Source organism: Eriocheir sinensis, chromosome 14, assembly GCF_024679095.1.
Source record: "Eriocheir sinensis breed Jianghai 21 chromosome 14, ASM2467909v1, whole genome shotgun sequence".
Classification (NCBI taxonomy): domain Eukaryota; kingdom Metazoa; phylum Arthropoda; class Malacostraca; order Decapoda; family Varunidae; genus Eriocheir; species Eriocheir sinensis.
Genome location: NC_066522.1, coordinates 6,890,349 through 6,911,168, shown reverse-complemented (window position 1 = coordinate 6,911,168; position 20,820 = coordinate 6,890,349). Strand labels below are relative to the sequence as shown.

The following is a 20,820-nucleotide window of genomic DNA, read 5'->3' as shown; positions in this document are numbered from 1 at the left end:
TGGACAAACAAAGTGATAAACACACACACACACACACACACACACACACACACACACACACACACACACACACACACACACACACACACACACACACACACACACACACACACACACATACACGCACAAACAAACAAACGTCCCCCCCACACACAAACACACCATAAACGAGAAAAAAAATCCTCATAAAGAAAAAAAATCGATAGGAACATTTTCTTCACCCCTCTCCCCCTCCCCCTGCCATAAAAAAGTAAAATCAATCACACACCAAACACCGAACCACCACCACCACGCTAACACGGCTGGTAACACGATCACCCTTAACCTCCCGATCACCCTTAACCTCCGCGGCCTCGTGCTGGCGACTCACCGCGGGATAGACGCTGGGCCTCCTCGATCCAGGACTGCTGCCGCTGCTTGTTGATCGTCGACTCGAACTTTGCGTCGTCCACCAGCGAGCGGCGGCGTGCTGGGTAGCCATTCTGAGGGGAAGGCAGAAGAGGCATGAGTGACGGGGTGACGGTGGTGGTCACATAAGACAGTAAGAATAATAATTGAGTAAAGGTTAAGGGATAATTGATGAAAAGAAAGGGATAGAAGAGGAAATGTTAGGGAAAGTGGAAAGATAAGAGAGTGAAAATCGTGGAGTAGAGTAGAGTAGAGTAGAGCAGAGTAGAGTAGAGTAGAGTAGAGTTAAGAGGAGGAAATCAGAGAACAGGAGGAATGGACAGGAAATGAGAGGGCGAGAGAGATGCAGTACTGGTGATTGGAAAGGAAAGGCTATAAACGTGGACTGAAAGAAAACAGATATCGGGATGAAGGGAAAAAAGAGGAGAGAAAGTTTCGGAGCAGGTGAATGGATAGTAAAGAGAAAGCGGATGAGAGGAACGAAAAGGCGAGGAGGGAAGAGTGCTGACAAGTAGGATAGGCTAGTGAAAATTATGGAGTAGAGAAGGAGGGAGTACAGGCAGAAGGGAAGGGAAAGACGAGGATGGATGTATGGAAGTTCTAGTGGAGAAAAAAAATAAAAGTATGGATTAGAGAAGGAGGGAAAATAGAGGAAAAATAACTCCTCTCTACCTAGCTCCTTCCTTCAGTTCATTCCCTTCCCTTCCCTTCCCCTTTCCCTCCCCTTCCCTTCCTTTTCCCTTCCCTTCCCTTCCTTTTTCCCTTCTCTTTTCTTCTCATTCCTAACTTACCCTTTCCTTACCTTCCCTTTCCTTCCTTTTTCCTCTCTTCCCTTTCCTTCTCTTTCCTCCCCATCCCATCCTTTCCCATCCCATCCAATCCCATCCCATCCCCTCCCTCCCGTTCCCTTCCCATTCTTTTCCTTCCCTTCCCTACCCTACTTTTTCCCTTCTCTTCTCTTTCCTCCTAATCCCATCCTTTCCCATCCCATCCAATTCCATACTATCCCTTCTCTCCCCTTTCCTTCCTTACCCTTCCCTTCCCATTCTTTTCCTTCCCTTCTCTACCCTACCCTTCCCTACCCTACCCTTCCCTACCCTACTCTTTCCCTTCCCTTCCCTCCCTTACTATACCATACCATTCCCTTCCCCTCTCTTCCTTTCCCTCGCCTTCCCTACCTTACTCTTTCCTTCACTCCCTTCCCTTCCTTCACGTCTTTGTCACATTGATCGCGGTAATGTGGCGGGAAAGTGGTGGAGGAAGTAGTTCTTTGCTCTCTGGCGTAGCGGGTTCTTTCACTCAGCTAGAAGGCCTGGGTTCGATTCCCCTCCCCCGTCCCAGCACACTCCTTCCCCGTCCTCTCCCCCCTGACTACCTACTTTCTCCCCTTCTCTCCTCCCACCCCCCCACCGTGCATCCCCCCCCCCCCCGTGTGTGTGTGTGTGTGTGTGTGTGTGTGTGTGTGTGTGTGTGTGACCCAGGAAGGACTAATCAGACACCTATTGCTACCTGATGAGACGAGATTAATTAGCGAGAAAGTCCCTTCGTTAGTAGGCACAGACAGACAGACAGACAGACAGAAACGCACACGTAGACGCACACGGACACACACACACACACACACACACACACACACACACACACACACACACACACACACACACACGTCTTTTCGATGCATTACTGGGCTGAAAGTGCCTCTCGATTTGCTGGAGGAGGAGGAGGAGGAGGAGGAGGAGGAGGAGGAATGACAGGAAACAGGAGGAGGAGGAGGAGGAGGCGGAGGAGGAGTTGGAGGAGGAGGAGTTGGAGGAGGAGGAAGAGGAGAAGGGTGTTTCGGCTGACTGATATTCACATATAATAAGGAAGGGAAAAATTTCGCACACACACACACACACACACACACACACACACACACACACACACACACACACTGTATGTAAAATCAACGTGCAATGAAAGTTTCAATAAAAAAAGAAAAGAAAACGGAAGAAAATAAGGAAAGGGAAGGAATTCAGAAGGATAGGAAGGGGAGGAAGGAGGTGGGGAGGAGGGAAGGGAGGAGGGAGGAAGCAAGATGAGGATGAAAGAAGGAGGGAAGGAAGGAAGGAAGGAAGGAAGGAAGGAAGGAAGGAGGGAAGGAAGGAAGGAGGGAAGAGAAGGAAGGAGGGGAGGGAAGGAGAAAGGCTTGAATTGGGTGAGGGATAGAGAAAAATGGATGAATGAATGAAGGACTGAAGGAATTAGGAAAAGAAGGAAGGGAGGAAGGGAGCAGAGAAGGAAGAATGGGGAAGAGTAAGAATGAATGAATGAAGGAGGAAAGGTAGGAAGGAAGGTAGGACTGAAGGAGAGAACGAATGAAGAAGAGGTGAACGAATGAAGGAAGAATGGTAGGAAGGAAGGAAAGAAAGAAAGAAGAAGAAGGAAGACAAAGAATGAGGATAGGGAGGTAGAAAGGAAGGGAGGGATGGGTACACGAGAAAAAGTGAAAACAAAAACGATGAATGGGAGTGGAGAAAGAAAACGGGCAAGGAAACACACCAAAGAAAACGGGAAGTAAGAAGATAGCAGTATTGAGCCCCCCCCCCTCTCTCTCTCTCTCTCTCTCTCTCTCTCTCTCTCTCTCTCTCTCTTCCCCGGCATGACCAGTCTCACTCCATTACTCTCCATGACGTCAACTTATAAGCTCACTCGTAAAGGGTGCCACTTAATAACCTACACGCCCCCCCTCCCCCCCCCCCTCTCTCTCTCTCTCTCTCTCTCTCTCTCTCTCTCTCTCCTCTTTATTCTTTTTTCTTTCTTTGTAACTCTTTCTTTCATTCTTTCTTTTAATCTATTTCTCCTATCTTTTTTATATTTTGCCATTCTATCTTCTATTTTTTATTTATTACTCTCTCTCTCTCTCTCTCTCTCTCTCTCTCTCTCTCTCATACACACACACACACACACACACACACCGAAGCCAGAGGGACAGACAAGTAGACAGAAAGACAAACAGACGGACACAAAAAAATAGAGCACAACAAATATATATCTACAAATGAATCAACCGAAGCAAAAAGGAAACAAAAAAATCAACATTTAAAAAAAATACACAGACAATACTTAATCAACAACAAAAACAACAACTACAACAAACAAACAAACAAACAAGCGTGCCAAAAAAAAGGAGAGGACTTGACACGCACTGCAAGGGAGGAGGAGGAGGTGGAAGAGGAGGAGGAGGAAGAGGAGGAGGAGGAGAAGAAAGAGAAACGGGAAAATATGAAATGCGTGGTGTGTTTTGAATATTTAGCTAATCAGAAGAGAAAGAAGAGGAATGAGAAGTGGAAGAAAGATAAAAGGAGGAGGAGGAGAAAGAAGAGAGAAGGAAAAATATGGAATCTGAGGTGTTTTGAATCGTTGGGTAGTTGGAGAAGGAGGAGAAGAAAGATAATGAGAAGCGAAAGAAAGAGAAGAGGAGGACTTACATAGAAAATCAGACCACACAGACCCCATGGTCCAGACTACGTGGTCTGTCCTTAAATCTAAGTGATTCTACAGAAGGCTCCAAAACGTTGCATTTCTACTCTAGTTAATATTAAGTTGAAGGAAGTGGCGGTCGAGCTTGTTTTTAAAGGAGTCAATCGTGTTACACTGGACCACTGACGGTGGGAGCTTATTCCATTCTCACAGTACAACGTTGGTGAAGAAAAATTTGGTGCAGTCTGAATTTACTTGTCTACATTTGAGTTTTATGCCATTGTTCCTCGTTCGCAAAGTGTCATCGATCATAAACAATTTTGTTCTGTCTGCAGTAGTGAAACCATTAAGTATTTTAAAACATTCGATCAGTTTTCCTCGGAGGCGACGTTTCTCAAGAGAGAACATGTTAAGGGTGGAAAGCCTTTCTTCGTAAGATTTGTTGCGCAAGGAAGGGATCATTTTCGTTGCCCGACGCTGAACGCCTGCTAATTTAGCAATGTCCTTTGCATGGTGGGGAGACCAAAACTGTACCGCATATTCCAAGTGGGGTCTGACTAAACTATTGTAGAGCGGAAGTATTACATCTTTATTCTTGAATAAAAAGTTTCTTTTAATGAAGCCCAACATTCTGTTCGCTTTATTTGCTGCATCGATGCATTGATGTGAGAATTTGAGGTTTGACGCGATTTTGACCCCCAGGTCTTTAACGCATTGAACGCTTGTGAGTTTAACGCCGCCCATTTCGTAATCGAACATCTTATTTCTTGTTCCAACTTGAAGGACCTGACACTTGTCTACGTTAAAGGGCATCTCCCATCTATCAGACCAAGCTGAAATTTTGTGCAAATCCTCTTGGAGGCTTTGCCTGTCTTCGTCAGTGAGAAGAAGAAGACACAGTAGAGGAAGAGGAGGAAGAGGAGGAGGAGGAGAAAGAAGAAAAGGAAAAATATATAATCTGAGATGTTTTGAATCGTTGGCTAGTTGGAGAAAGGAGGAGAGGAAAGAGAATGAGAAGCGAAAGAAAGAGAAGAGGAGAAGGAAGAAGAAGACACAGTAGAGGAGGAGGAGGAGGAGGAGGAGGAGGAGGAGGAGGAGGAAGAGGAGGAGGAGGAGGAGGAAGAGTTGCATGCAGAAGATGAGAGCACAATGAGTCAAGAACAGGCGCTCAGCAATCTTGGGAAATTAAAATGAGGACAATGAGAGGGTGGAGTGACAATGAGTGAGGGGAGGACCAAGGCGGCGAGGAGGAGGAGGAGGAGGAGGAGGAGGAGACGAGGAGCAGGAGAAGAAGGAAAAGGAAAAGGAAAAGGAAAATAAGAAGAAGAAGGAAACGGGAAAGGAAAAGAAGGAGGAGGAGGAGTAGGAAGAAGAGAAAAAGAAGAAAATAAAGAAGAAGAAGAAGAACAAGAACAAGAACGAGAAGAAGAACAAGAAGAACAAGAACATGACGAAGACGACGACAACGAAGAAGAAAGAAGAAGATAAGGGTTACAGGAGAGGGGAGGATGAAGGGAGGGCAAGTGAGCGATGAGAGAGAAAGAGAAAGAGGAGGAGGGGAGACGGGAGGTAAAGGAAGAACGGAAGAGGAGAGGGAAAACCGAGATGAAGATGGGGTGAGGAATGAGGTAGATGAGGAAGAAAAAGGGAAGGCAAAGAAGAGGGATGACTGAGATGGGTGAGAAAGGAGACGAAGAGGGAGATGGGATAGAAGAAGAAAGAGGGAAGGAACAAGTGGTGGAGGAAGGAGGGAGCGAAGAAGATGAAAAGGAAAAAAAAAGGTAGGGCGAGACAGAGAATGGTAAGAAGGGAGAGAAAAGGAATAAAAAGGAGGAAGGAGAGGAAGGGAACGAAGGCAAAGGAGGAAGTGGAAGGGAAAGTGGAGTGATGTAAGGGGGATTAAGAGGAAGGGGAAGAAGAGTGGGAGTGAGGGGAAAGGAGAGAGGAGTAGCGGGAGAGGCGAAGGATGAGGGGAAGGAGGAGGGAAGGAAAGGCGAGGGAAAGGGGCAAGAAGGAGGATAATGAAAGGGAGAAAGAGAGAACATGTGTAGGGAAGGGAAGGAGAGGTGGTGAGGGGAAGGGTTGAGAGGAAGGGAGGGAAAGTAGAGGATAAAAGGGAGAGGTGGGGAATGATGTGAGGGAAGGAGAAGGAAGGGAAAGGAAAAGAGGAGGAAATAAGAGTTGACGAAAGAGCTAGAGAGATAGATAGATAGAATGAAGGAAAGGGAAGGAGGTAAAAAGAGAGAGGCGGGGGACATGAAGTGAGGGAAGAAGGAAGAGAGGAAGTGAAAAGAGAAGGGAAGAGGAGATGACGAGATAGAGAGTTGGATAGACAGATGTAGATAGATAGATAGAAAGTAAAGGAAAAGGAAGGAAATAAGGAGAAGAGAGGAAGTGAAAAGAGAAGGGAAGAGGAGATGACGAGATAGAGAGATGGATAGATAGATATAGATAGATAGATAGAAAGAAAGTAAAGGAAAAGGAAGGAAATAAGGAGAAGAGAGGAAGTGAAAAGAGAAGGGAAGAGGAGATGACGAGATAGAGAGATGGATAAACAGATATAGATAAATAGATATAAAGTAAAGGAAAAGGAAGGACATAAGGAGAGAATAATGGCAGGAAGGGTAAATACTGTAAAAATAGAGACCAATTAACCGTAAGAATGAAAATAAAAGGGAAAATATGAGGATTAATCAAGAGGGAGGAGAGATAAGTTCTGCCAATTGTGTATGGGAGGAAAAAAAATATATACATACATTCTGGGGAACGAAAATAAATGGAGAAAAAATGGCAAATGACAAGAATAAAATACCACATGTACGAAATAATAAAAACAACTATAATAACAAACTCAATCATCATCAATCCTCTCATCCTTCGCCTCTCCCGCTACTCCTCTCTCCTTTCCCCTCACACTCCCCCTCTTCTTCCCCTTCCTCCTAATCCCCTTACATCACTCCACTCTCCCTTCCACTTCCTCTCTTGCCTTCGTTCCCTTCCTCTCCCTCCTCCTTATTCCTTTTCCCTCCCTTCTTACCATTCTGTCTCAACCTATCTTTTTTTTTTTCCTTTTCATCTTCTTCCCTCCCTCCTTCCTTCACCATTTGTTACTTCTTCCCTCTTTCCTTTTCCATCCCATCTCCCTCTTCGTCTCCTTTCTCACCCATCTCTATCATCCCTCTTCTTTGCCTTTCCTTTTTCTTTCTCATCTACCTCATTCATCGCCCCATCTTCATCTCTGTTTTCCCTCTCCTCTTCCCTTCTTCCTTTACCTCCCGTCCCACCCTACCATCATTATCGTAGCAACAGTAATAATAATAGTAAAGATAATAATGATAATAATGATGCTGAAAAAAAGTGATATTAATAAAAAGAGTCAAATCACTGTATACTTGATAGAGCACCCGAAAAAAAGACCCAGGAATTGTACGGTGGAAAGTTGGTATCTACAGTAGTTTTGGACATGCTGCGAATATTGTTTTTTTTTTAAGTCCCAGGGTTCGTAAGCATAAACAGGAAGGTAGTGAGTGATGGAAAGAGTACAAAGAGGAAGGAGGAAAAAAAAGAGTACAAAGAGGAAGGAGGAAAAAATAGGCGAGGTAGAAAAAATGAGTTGAAACGGTTCCCTCTTACCCTCTCTTATCCTATTTAGTACTCCTGTTGACGCCATCATATTAAGTGGGAAAACAGAGATAAAGATGGGGTGAGGAATGAGGTAGATGAGGAAGAAAAAGAAGAGGGGTGATTGAGATGGGTGAGAAAGGAGACAAAGAGGGAGATGGGATGGAGGAGGAAGGAGGGAAGAGGAGAGGGAAAACAGAGATAAAGATGGGGTGAGGAATGAGGTAGATGAGGAAGAAAAAGGGAAGGAAAAGAAGAGGGGTGACTGAGATGGGTTTGAAAGGAGACAAAGAGGGAGATGGGATGGAGGAGGAAGGAGGGAAGAGGAGAGGGAAAACAGAGATAAAGATGGGGTGAGGAATGAGGTAGATGAGGAAGAAAAAGGGAAGGAAAAGAAGAGGGGTGATTGAGATGGGTGAGAAAGGAGACGAAGAGAGAGATGGGATGGAGGAGGAAGGAGGGAAGAAGGAACACATGATGGAGGAAGGAGGGAGCGAAGAAGATGAAAGGAAAAATAGGAAAATAAGGAGATGATGGAAAGTGAGAAAAGAAAAGTTGAAAGAAAACCCCCCAGAAAGAAACAAAGGAAAACAGTGATATAGAAAGGGAAAGAAAGGAGAAAAAAGAAGAATATCATGAAAAGAGTAAATTAAAGAGAGAAAAAAAAAGAAGAGAAGAGGAAGAGAATTGGATGGAAAACGAAAAAAACAACAAACAAACAAAGAAACAAAGAAAAACAGGGATATAGGGAGGGAAAAAAAGGAGATAAAAGAGGAATAGTATGAAAAGGGTGAATCAGAGAGAAGAAAAAGAAGAGTAGAGAAAGAGAATTGGATGAAAAACGAAAACAAAGAAACAAAGAAAAACAGGGATATAGGGAGGGAAAAAAAGGAGATAAAAGAGAAATATCATGAAAAGGGTAAATAAAAGACAAGAAAAAGAAGAGCAGAAAAAGAGAATTGGATGGGAAACGAAAAAAAGAATAGGAGAAAGGACAAATGGAGGACCAGAAAGAAAGAGAGGGATGGAAAAGAAGAAAAAAAACAATAATAAAAGAAAAAGGGCAGGAAAAAAGAAAAAAAAAGGAAGAGTAGAAAGGTAAATAGATTGACAGAAAAAAAAAGAATGGAATGAGAGAAAAGGAGAGAGAGAGAGAGAGAGAGAGAGAGAGAGAGAGAGAGAGAGAGAGAGAGAGAGAGAGAGAGAGAGAGAGAGAGAGAGAGAGAGAGAGAGAGAGAGAGAGAGAGAGAGAGAGAGAGAGAGAGAGAGAGAGAGAGAGAGAGAGAGAGAGAGAGAGATTAAGAAGAAAAAGAAAAAGAAAAACAAGAAAAGTGGAAACACTCAAGAAGTGTACGAGGCCAGTCACCACACGTACAACCAGGAGGAAGCCGGCCAGCCACGGAGACAGACTGTCAACCCGCAGCAGCCATCAACCAGAGGGAAGACGTGCGAGTACTGCACCCGTAGGGGACACACTGCTGTGTCTTGCTACACAAGGGACTCTGACCTGAGACAGGAACGTCTCCTCCGACGAATCCTGGCGGAGGGAAGGCCACTAGCCTCCCATCAGCACCACCACAGCCTCAGCCCCTACCACAGACCCGCCCACTTCTTCCACAGCCGGGGCCTGAGTCACATCCCGGACTGGCAGTGGAACCCCCTCCCCGACACCCCAGACGAGCCCTCCTACACACCACCACGCCGGACCGCTGCCCCACCATCATGGTACAGCCACAACCCCCTGCCGTCAACTAAAGGTCATCTCCGCCAAGGTACGTGGTCTCCGAACGAACCTCGGGGACCGGACCCACAACTGTGCCCTGCGACATAGTGCCGACATAGTTGTGGTGACGGAGACCTGGCTGAACAGTGAAGTGGAGCCCACGTTTGGCAAGATGCGTGGCTACACTCACTGGGCCAGGAGGGACCGACATGAGCGAGCAGGAGGCGAAGTGGCAGTCTGCTTTAAGGAAGGACTGCAGACCCAGCACCTCGACGTGGACAAGCCGCCCCAGATTGAGGTGATGCTCTTCCGGGTCGTGCTGGCTGCCTGCTCTGCCCTCCTGCTGTGCGCTATGTACCGCCCGCCACGACAAGGGCCTGCCTCACTCCGGTACCTTACTGAGTCCCTGGACAACCTGCTAGTGGCGCACAGCTGTAGACACGTCGTGCTGGTGGATGACTTCAACCACAACTTAAATTAGGACGCCTACGAAGCCCTCTTGTCGGTGCAGGGCCTGACGGACCACATAACCCTCCCTACTCATGAGCGGGGCGGGACGCTGGCCCCCGTCATCTCCGACCTCACCCTCCGCTGTCACCAGCTGGGGCTTGTAGGCAGCTTTGACCACCAGGCTGTCTTGACCCAAGTGGATGTGGGGGTGACTCGGGACGAAGCCACCACCCGTACGTTCTGGCTGTGGATAAGGCTGAATGGACCTCCTTACGCCGTGACCTGAGCCACACGGCGTGGCCTTCTGTGCTGCAAGGCGGGCGGAGGGCATGACACAAGCCCTCACATCCCGCCTCCTGGCCCTCCAAAGATGACACGTGCCCCGCCGAGAGTACACCAACAGACCAGCGGCCCAATCATGGTTAGGTTACCCCTTCCGTGTTGCTGCCGACGCCAAGTACTCAGCGTGGCTCCGCTGCAAGCGAAAGCCGACTCGGCGCAACAAGGTCCTGCACCGGGCGGCCTGCAGGATGATGGTGGTGACCAGCAAGTGGGCCGTAAGAGAGTGGGAGGAGGACATGAGGGGCAAGCTGTGTGGATCAGGGAAGGAAATAAGACCTGGTGGTCCTCGTCAAGGAAAGGCAGGGGATCAGCCGCCAGGACGCGATTCCTCCTCTCTCAAGACATAATGGAGCAGTGGCCACCAGCAGCAAGGATAAAGCCCAGCTACTGGCCAGTCTCTTCGCCGAGAAGATGAAGGTGGATAACCCCGGACAGACACCGCCACATCTGGAACAGCAGTGCGAGGAGACTGTCACGAAAGTGGAGGTGACACAGGTGTTGGTCGAGCGCCTGCTGCGAGGGCTGGACACCCAGAAGGCGACCGGCCCCGATGACCTCAGCCCGCACCTGCTGAAGCAGTGTGCCCACGAGTTGGCTGCCCCTCTCACCACAGTCTTCTCTGCCTGCCTCCGGGAAAACACCTGGCCATCGGCGTGGAAAGAGGCTCGGGTGGTTCCCGTCCACAAGAGGAGCTCCAGGTCTGACCCCAAAAACTACCGGCCCATCTCCTTTTTTTTTTTTTTTTTTTTTTTTTTTACGTGTTAGCCCATATGCACCGTAGGCATATTCTGCCTCTTCGGTGTTGCTCAGAGGCAGGCCCGTTAGTGGTGCGGGCGCGGGTTTTATAGTGGCACCTGAAAGGCCCATGTTACCCCCCCAAAGCTCATCTTTATTGCTATGCAACTAGAACTCGGGTGTCAGGGTGACATGTAGGTGATTTTAAGCCACTCGGCAAATGACACAAAGTTTCAAGGTAGCACTGGTGGGGATTCGAACCCATGCGTCGACATCAGTCCGATCCCAAGCTCACCACCTTATCCACTAGGCCACCGCCTCCTTGCTGTCTGTGGTGGGGAAAGTGTTCGAGAGGGTCGTGGCAGACGTAGTCTGTCGCCACCTCAAGGACAACTACCTCCTCTCGGACCAACAGTATGGGTTCAGACCTGGCCGGTCCACCTCCGATCTGCTGATGCTCCTCACCAAGAACTGGCAGGACGCCCTTGACGACGGCCTGGACACTGTCGTGGTAGCCCTGGACATAGCGGGTGCCTTTGACAGGGTGTGGCACGGAGGTCTCCTTGAAAAACTCCGTGCTAAGGGCATCCAAGGTGACCTCCTTCAGCTCCTGGGAGACTACCTTCAAGGAAGGACCCTCCAGGTTGTCGTCAACGGGCAGACGTCCGACTCCTTGCCAGTGGAGGCATCAGTGCCACAGGGCTCAGTGCTAGGGCCAGTTCTGTGGAACATATATGTGGACGACCTTCTCCGGCAGCTGCCAGCAGTCTCAGCTTACGCTGATGACTGCACTCTCCTGCACCTACCCCAGACAAGACTGTGGGCGAGCTGCTGACGAGGTCAATCAGCAGCTGAAGGTGCTACAGGAGTGGGGTGCCCGCTGGCAGGTGACCTTGCTCCAGAGAAGACCCAGGCAATGGTGGTCTTCGATCCCCACTGCCGGGCCAGCAGTGGAGGGAAGCTAAGCTTTCCTCCCACTCCAGGAATCCGTCAAGATTCTGGGAGTGGAAGTGGATCGAGGGCTACGGTTTGACAGCCACATCAAACACATTGCCCAACAGGCCTCCCACAGAGTCTCCTGCCTGCGAAGGGTGGCCAGCTTCCTCGACAAAAAAGGGAGGCTGTTGCTCTACAAGGCCCAGATACGGCCTTACCTGGAGTACGCTGCCCTCTCTTGGATGTCGTGTGCTGCCTCGCACAGCGGGAGACTCGACGCCATCCAGAGACGGGCACTGCGACTGGTGGATGCGGCAGACCCCCCAACCGGGCAGGAAACTCTCAGCCCGTCGACTCCTTGGAACACCGCAGGGACGTAGCTGCTCTTGTGGTGTTTCATAAGGCACAAGTGCAGGAGTGCCACATCTGGTGTGCTTACGCCAACCTCCGAGAGTCGCCACGATGGACACGAGAACGGTGCTATCCCGTGGTGACGCAGTGGAGGTGCCGTGTTCCCGTACCAGCCAGCACCAACGCACCTTTTCGGGAAGAGTCTGCCGGATGTGGAACATGTTCACGGCCTGTATACCAAACATCCGGGAGATGAACACCCAAAAAATAAAACTGTCGGCCCACCACTGGAGGGGCTCACTCCCCACCCCACTGACACTCGTGGTGGAGCAGTGACACGAGTGTAGTGTGCAGTGCGCTCACATATATTCTGTATTGTATGTTTTATTTTTTATTTTTTTATAGTATATATATATATATTTTTTATAGTTTATGTAGTTATTTTTATATAGTTTTTATTCTGCCCTTCGAATAGGCAGCACACGACAGTGCACCTTTGGGTATGTAAATATTATACATGTGCCTATGTTTAAATAAAAAAAAAAAGAGAGAGAGAGAGAGAGAGAGAGAGAGAGAGAGAGAGAGAGAGAGAGAGAGAGAGAGAGAGAGAGAGAGAGAGAGAGAGAGAGAGAGAGAGAGAGAGAGAGAGAGAGAGAGAGAGAGAGAGAGAGAGAGAGAGAGAGAGAGAGAGAGAGAGAGAGAGAGAGAGAGAGAGAGAAAAGGAAGAGCAGAGGAAGAGAAAGGAAGAGAAAAAAGTGGATAAAAATCGTGAGAGTACAAACCATCAAGAAAACTGCCACCGAAAAAAAGAGAAAAAAAAGAAAGGTGAAAGCATCGGCAAGTCTTTTATTACATTTATCGCCTCTCAAAGGTTTGGAAGATGAAAGGAACCGCGCGGAATGGAGACGCGGCCTGTAACGCTATGGACCTTTTAGAACACTTGCCCCAACACCTTAGAACACATTGCCGGGTCCCTCAACCACCATCACGCCCCTCAAACAGCCCCTCACGCAGCCCCTCACATCACGGGGCCCAGCAGGAGAGGTCAATCTTGTCATGGTGCTGAGACGCCCTGAACGATGGATAAAAAAGCGAACGGTGTTTTGATCTGATGCGGTAAGAAGAAGAAAAACAAGAACATGAAGAACAAGACGAAGACGAAGAAGAAGATAAGAGTTACAGGAGAGGGGAGAATGAAGGGAGGACAAGTGAGGGATGAAAGAGAAGAAGGAGGAAGAAGAGGGGGGGACAGGAGGTAAAGGAAGAAGGGAAGAGGAGAAAAACAGAGATAAAGATGGGGTGAGGAATGAGGTAGATGAGGAAGAAAAAGGGAAGGCAAAGAAGAGGGATGATAGAGATGGGGGAGGAAGGAGACGAAGAGGGAGATGGGATAGAAGAGGGAAGAAGGAACAAATGGTCTGCATCTTGGATTAATACACTGCTTCGCTTCTCCCAATTAAAGGTGGAAATTGCAAGAAAAAAGTAGAAAAAAATAAACCAGGCAAGTTTTCGTATAATGATGGAAAATAAGACTACAAAAGACAGTCGTAAGGAAATAATATAAACTCACGCAAAAACACAAATATAGGAAAAGAAAAATCCCAATCAGAAAAAAAAAAATTCGAAACAACAAAAAAAAAGGAGAAAGGAGAAGAAAATAAAATAGGAGATTAATGATACGTCAGTCGTACGATACTTTAGCGCGGTGATGTACGATTGCCCGCTAGCTCTAAGGAGGCGGCGGTGAGGGAGGGGGGGGGTAGGGGAGGTGGCGGAGGAACGATAATGGTAATAAGTTGTGAGAGCAGCGATTCCATTACACCTCCTCCCCTCCCCCCCTTCCCCCCCTCCCTCCAACACAGCTCTCCCCTTCCATTAAACAGGTGTTGAGGGAGGCGACGAGTGATGGTGTGGCGGTGGTGAATGGAGGAGGAGGAGGAGGAGGAGGAGGAGGGAGGGATAGGGAAGGAAGAAAAGAGGTGGAAGGGGTGAAGAGAAGGAGGGAAGCAGGCAAGAAAGAGGGTAAAGAGGGAATAAAAGAAGATGTAAAAGAGGGGGGTAGGAAAAAGGGAAGAAGGGAAGGAGGAGTAGAATGAGGGAAGGAGCGAAGGAGAAGGATGGAGGGAAGGCAGAAGGGAAGGAGGATGAGGGGCAAGGAAGGGAGAGAGGGAGGAGGAAGGGGCAAGGAAGGGAGAGAGGGAGGAGGAAGGGGCAAGGAAGGGAGAGAGGGAGGAGGAAGGGAGAGAGGAGGAGGAAGGGCAAGGAAGGAGAGAGGGAGTCGGAAGGGGCAAGGAAGGGAGAGAGGGAGGAGGATGGGGCACGGACGGGAGAGAGGGAGGAGGAAGGGAGAGAGGGAGGAGGAAGGGGCAAGGAAGGGAGAGAGGGAGGAGGAAGGGGCAAGGAAGGGAGAGAGGGAGGAGGAAGGGGCAAGGAAGGGAGAGAGGGAGGAGGGAGAGGTGCAAGGAAGGGAGAGAGAGGAGGGAGAGGGACAAGGAAGGGAGAGATGGAGGAGGAGAGGGGAAGGAAGGAAAGGAGGAGGAAGGGGCAAGGAAGGGAGAGAGGGAGGAGGGTGAGGGGCAAGGAAGGGAGAGAGGGAGGAGGAAGGGGCAAGGAAGGGAGAGAGGGAGGAGGGAGAGGGGCAAGGAAGGGAGAGAGGGAGGAGGGAGAGGGACAAGGAAGGGAGAGAGGGAGGAGGAAGGGGCAAGGAGAGAGAGAGAGGAGGGAGAGAGACAAGGAAGGGAGAGAGGGAGGAGGAAGGGGCAAGGAAGGGAGAGAGGAGGGAGAGGGGTAAGGAAGGGAGAGAGGGAGGAGGGAGAGGGGCAAGGAAGGGAGAGAGGGAGGAGGGAGAGGGGCAAGGAAGGGAGAGAGGGAGGAGGGAGAGGGGCAAGGAAGGGAGAGAGGGAGGAGGAAGGGGCAAGGAAGGGAGAGAGGGAGGGAGGAGGGCAAGGAAGGGAGAGAAGGAGGAGGAGAGGGGGAAGGGAGAGAGGGAGGAGGAGAGGGGTGAAGGGAGAGAGGGAGGAGGAAGGGGCAAGGAAGGGAGAGAGGGAGGAGGGAGAGGGACAAGGAAGGGAGAGAGGGAGGAGGAAGGGGCAAGGAAGGGAGAGAGGGAGGAGGGAGAGGGGCAAGGAAGGGAGAGAGGGAGGAGGGAGAGGGGCAAGGAAGGGAGAGAGGAGGGAGAGTGGCAAGGAAGGGAGAGAGAGGAGGGAGAGGGACAAGGAAGGGAGAGAGAGGAGGGAGAGGGAAAAGGAAGGGAGAGAGGGAGGAGGAAGGGCCAAGGAAGGGAGAGAGGAGGAGGAAGGGAGAGAAGGAGAGAGAGGAGGAGGAGAGGGGAAGGAAGGGAGAGAGGGAGGAGGGAGCGGGGCAAGGAAGGGAGAGAGGGAGGATGGAGAGGGGCACGGAAGGGAGAGAGGGTGAGGGGCAAGGAGGGGAGACAGGGAGGAGGGAGAGGGACAAGGAAGGAGAGAGGGAGGAGAGGGGCAAGGAAAGGGAGAGAGGGAGGAGGAGAGGGAAGGAGAGAGGAGGAGGGAGAGGGCAAGGAAGGAGAGGAGGAGGGAAGAGGGGCAAGGAAGGAGAGAGAGGGAGGAGAGGGCAAGGAAGGGAGAGAGAGAGGAGGAGGAGAGGGGCAAGGGAGAGAGAGGAGGAGAGGAGGGCAAGGAAGGGAGAGAGGGAGAGGTAGGGAGAGAGGGAGAGGAAGGGAGAGAGGGAGAGGGAGAGGGGCAAGGAAGGGAGAGAGGGAGGAGGGAGAGGGGCAAGGAAGGGAGAGAGGGAGGAGGGAGAGGGACAAGGAAGGGAGAGAGGGAGGAGGGAGAGGGACAAGGAAGGGAGAGGGAGGAGGAAGGGCAAGGAAGGGAGAGAGAGGGAGGAGGGAGAGGGGCACGGAAGGGAGAGAGGGAGGAGGAAGGGGCAAGGAAGGGAGAGAAGGAGGAGGAAGGGGCAAGGAAGGGAGAGAGGGAGGAGGAAGGGGCAAGGAAGGGAGAGAGGGAGGAGGGAGAGGGGCAAGGAAGGGAGAGAGGGAGGAGGAAGGGATACCGAATAACACTGACTACCAGCATACTTAATTATATATATTTTTAATCAGTTATTTTTTTCTTTTCCTTTATATTGATTTTTGGGATTACACACATTAAAAGTCTTATTAATTGTTAACTTAAGCTTTTATACACTCTTCTCTTACTCTTTTGTTACTTCATTTTTACCAACGAAGTTACTGAAAAATCAAGAGAGAGAGAGAGAGAGAGAGAGAGAGAGAGAGAGAGAGAGAGAGAGAGAGAGAGAGAGAGAGAGAGAGAGAGAGAGAGAGAGAGAGAGAGAGAGAGAGAGAGAGAGAGAGAGAGAGAGAGAGAGAGAGAGAGAGAGAGAGAGTGTGTGTATGGGAATAGGACACACACACACACACACACACGTCTTCTCGATGCATTACTGGGCTGAAAGTGCTTCTCGATTTGCTGGAGGAGGGGGAATAGGAGGAGGAGGAGGAGGAGGAGGAGGAGGAGGGTGTGTCTCGTCTGAAGGATAAACTTACGCATGTTTCTTTTTTTTTGTGTGTGTGTGTTTAGAGGTGAGAGAAAGAAGGAAGAGAAAGGGGAAGCGAGAGGATAAAGAAATAAGTAGGAGGCGTGGGAGGAAGGAAAATAAATACGTGGAAGGAAAGAAAATAAGACAATGAATGGGAAGGAAACGGAAGGGAAGGGAAGGGAAGGGAAAGGAAGAGAAGTTAAAGGAAGGGAAGAAAAGGAAGTGATGAGGAAGAACGAGAAGAGAATGGAAGGGATGGCTGGAGAAGGGATGGGAAAGGAAGAAACGGAAAGAGAATGTCAGATAAGGGAAGGGAAGGGAAGGGATGGAAGGAGGCAGTGGAAAGGAAAGGAGAGGAAGGGTGGCAAGGAAAAAAGGAAAGAAGATGAGGAAGAGAGGGATGGAGCAATGAAGGAAGAGAGGTGAAGGAAGGATGGAGTGTCCACCACACGAGGCCATGAGCGGCGTACGGGCGGCATGATAGTGACACACCAGGAGTCCGCTGCTCGACAACGCAATAGGATTGAGTTCGTCCACGCCGTCACCCAGCGGGGAGGCATCCGGGCGCCGCGCGCCCAGCACCCTCACCGCGTGATGGACGCCTGGCCGCCCACCAGCTGGCCCAGCGGCGAGGGAGCCGAGGAGTTGCACTAAGGGGGCGGGGCGGCGTGATGTCTCTTCAAGGAAAAGCTGGCAAAGTTAGCAAAGGGTCTGGGTTGTCATGCCGGGCAGTTGCTTTGTTGCATATAAGGAAACATTTTTCATAAGTTGTGAAGGACTTTTTGTCTACTCTTGCTGACGCTCCGCCTGGTAATTTTTCTCCCTCAGTCTCCAGAGGCGCCTGTCGCGCTTCCTTTATATTTTCAGTCAAGTGTTTACCGAGAAAACAACAGCTTGGTTCAGGAAGGTAAAAGTGGAGGGATTTCCAGCACATACAGCGGCAGTGTGTGGTGTTGGTTTGCTGGCACACTTCCAGTGATGGTCAAGTATACAGCCTTATAATGAGTAAATTGAGAGGGCGGAAAATTACCCGCGAAGGGTGAAGGAGAAGGGTTCTGAACTTTTGAGAGAGACCGATACAGAGTTAGGTTGTGTAGTTTACTTAGCTTTGTTTGTTCTCGTATCCTAGTCACTAATTCTCTTCGTATATTCCTTTGGTCGTATTCTTCACATATTCTTTATCTATATTACAGCACCTTTGTGGTGCAGTGGTTAGCGTGCCAAACAACGAATCTACGGGTCTGGGTTCGGATCCTGCCCCGGGCAGTCGGCGTGCAGCTCACCTAATTATTGATCCTCCCTTTCGGTCGATATATGATTACCTGGAGAAACCTGGCGAAGGTAAACTGTGGTAGCTTGGATGTCACACTGGAGAGGAGCAGGAGGAAGACCAGGAAGAGGAGGAGGAAGAGGAGGAGGAGGAGAAGGAGGAGCAGGAGGGGGCAAAGAAGATAAAGAATAAGATAATAAGAAGGACGTAGTGGACGATGCTGAGAACGAGGAGGAAGATAATAGCAAAGAGGAGGAAGTGGGAGATGAGACGGAGGAGGAGTACTATAACTACTACTACTACAACCACCACCATTACTACTACTACCATTACACCACCACCACCAACAACAACAACAGAACCAACAACCCAACACGTTCACACACACAAAACAACAACAACAACAAAAAAAAACGAGTACCACAAAGCAAGAAGAGAAGAACGGCTCCGCGATATATATAAAACAACACAAAAATCAAGACTCAAAGAATGGCTTGATTACCCCGCGCCAAATCCGGATTCCCCGACTTACTTAAGAGAACGAACCGTGGGCTAAATTAAGCGGAGGATAGTGGGGGGTAGGGGGGGAGGAGGGAGAAAGGAGGAGGAGGAGGAGGAGGAGGTGGAAGGAGAGGAGAGGGGAAGGGCATGAAGGAAGGGAGAGGTATGGAGGAGGGCAAAATAAAAAAAAGGGAAAGGTGGAGAAGGAGGAGGAAGAGGAGGTGGAAGAAGGGGGTGGAGAGGGAAAGGGGAGGAAGTACAGTAACCATCGGAAAAGAGGAAGGAAGGATGGGTGGAAAAGGAGGAGGTGGTGGAAGAAGGGGAAGAGAGGAAGGGAGTGAAGGTAGAGGAGGAAGAGGAATGGAAGTAGGAGGAGGTGGAAGATGGGGGCAGAGAGGGAAGAAAGTGGAGGTGGAGGAAGAGTAGGAGGAGGAGGAGGAAGAGGAGAAAGGGGATGTGAAGGTTGGAACTGGAGCTGGAATAGGGAAAGGAGGCGAAGGAAGTGGATGACAAGGCAAAGAGGGAAGGGAGTGGAGGAGAAGGTGGAATAGTAGTTGCAGTAGTAGTAGTAGTAGTAGCAATAGCAGGAAGAAGCGAAAGGAGGAGGAGGAGAAAAAAAAGTGGAGAAGGAATGGGATAGGGCGCAAGGAAGGAAGGGGAGAGGAAGAACAGGGAGGGGATGGGGGGGGGGGAGGGGGCAGGTGGATTTAGGCTGGAAATAAGGTGGTGATTCGGCAGGGGGATTGCTCTTTGGCAGGGGGTGAGGGGGGGAAGGGATGGGGAAGAGTGGGGGGAAGGGGAGGGAAGGTGATGGGTGTGTGGGTGGGGATGAGAAAAAAAAGACGGAGTAGAGGGGAGGGGAGTGGAAGGGAGGAAAGGAAAGGAAGGGAAAAAGGATGATGATGGTGATGATGGTGATGATAGTGTTCTCTCTCTCCATCTCTTCATCTCTTTCTTCTATCCGTCTCTCTTTCTCCTTCATTTTCTTTACCCCTCACGTTATCTCTATCTTTCTTTCTTTCTTTCTTCCTCCATTTCCCCTCCTTTCCTCCCCTCCCTTTTTTCATCTCTTTCACCCGTCTTTCTTCCCTTCTCCTTCAGTTTATTTTCCCTTTCTCTATTTCCTTCTTTTCCTTCCCTCCTTCTTTTTCCTTATATATTTCTTCCTTTTGTCTTCTTTGGTTCCATTTGTTTCATTTGCTTGTTTTGGTCTCCGTTTTTTTATTTATTTAGTTTATTATGTTGTTTATGTTTCAAATTTTCCGCCACTTTACTTTTAATTGGAATATATGTGTTTTATTCCTCCTTCTCCTCCTCCTTTCCTTCTCCTTCTCCTTCTCCTTCTTCTCCTCCTTCTCCTCCTCCTTTATTTCGATGCTACGGAGGAGACGGAGGAGGAGGCACCGACAAGTAGTAGTAATAATAACAAATAATAACAGCAATAATAATAATAATAATAAGAATAAAAAAAGAAGAAAGAGGAAGGTGAGGTGACGACGATGAAGCAGAAGAAAAGAAAGAAAAGAAAGAAAAGAAAGCAGAAAAAGAAAAGGTCGAAATAAAAAAATGGGGAGAGAAAAAAACGAAGAGAAATAGGAAATAAGGGTACAGTGAAAGAAAGTAGAGGAGGAAGGGTGAAAAATGAAAGTGAAGGACGAAGAGAGCAAAGATGAGAAGGAGAGGGAGAAGAGGAAGAAAGAGAGAGAAAGATATCAGAAAGGTGACGAAAAGAAGGAAGGTGACGTAAAGAAGGAAGGGTGAAAAAGGAAAGAGAAGGATGAAGAGAGCAAAGATGAGAAGGAGAGGGAGAAGAGGATGAAAGAGAGAGAAAGATATCAGAAAGGTGACGAAAAGAAGGAAGGTGACGTAAAGAAGGAAGGGAGAAAAAGGAAAGAGAAGGATGAAGAGAGCAAAGATGAGAAGGAGAGGGAAAAGAGGATGAAAGAGAGATAACAGAAAGGTACCGAAAAGAAAGCATGAAGGAGGTGATAATAAAAGAGGGGAATAAGGGAGAGGTGAGGAAGAGGAAATGGAGGGCGGGGAGCTAAGAGACCATAAGGAAGTGTGGCGCTTCTTGCATTGTAATGAAGGGAAGGGAAGGGAAGGGAAGGGAAGGGAAGGAGGGGAAGAAGGAAGAAAGAGATGAATGAAGAGGGAGGGAGGGTAGGAAGGAAGGAGATGGAGGAAAAAAGAGAGACAATCAAAATGGAAAAGAAACTGAAAGGGAAAGGGAGAAAAGTATGAGAGGAAGAGAAAGAGGGAAGGAATGGCGGGAAACGGAGGGAAAGAGGAAAGAGAAAAATTGAAGGAAAGAAGAAAGAGAGAAACTAAACGAAGAAAGAGAGGCAGGATAGAGACAATATGGAGGAAAGGAGTGAAAAAAGAAAAAAAAGGAAGGGAAGAAGTAATGGAAGAAGACGAGAAGGAGGAAAACGAGGAAGAAAAGAAGGGGAGGAAAGAAAAAAAGGGAGAGAAGAAAAAAATAAAGAATGGAAATACAACGGAT

The 20,820-nt window shown here is 48.9% G+C and overlaps 1 protein-coding gene across 1 annotated transcript in view; it reads right to left on the bottom strand.

Annotated features, from left to right (window-relative positions):
* Positions 1-20,820, bottom strand: part of LOC126998376 (tyrosine 3-monooxygenase-like) — a 66,590-nt gene that overhangs the window by 30,093 nt on the left and 15,677 nt on the right. The window contains exon 3 of the mRNA XM_050859970.1: positions 371-482. Within this exon, the coding sequence (XP_050715927.1) occupies positions 371-482 (112 nt within the window). The remainder of the gene's footprint in view (positions 1-370; positions 483-20,820) is intronic.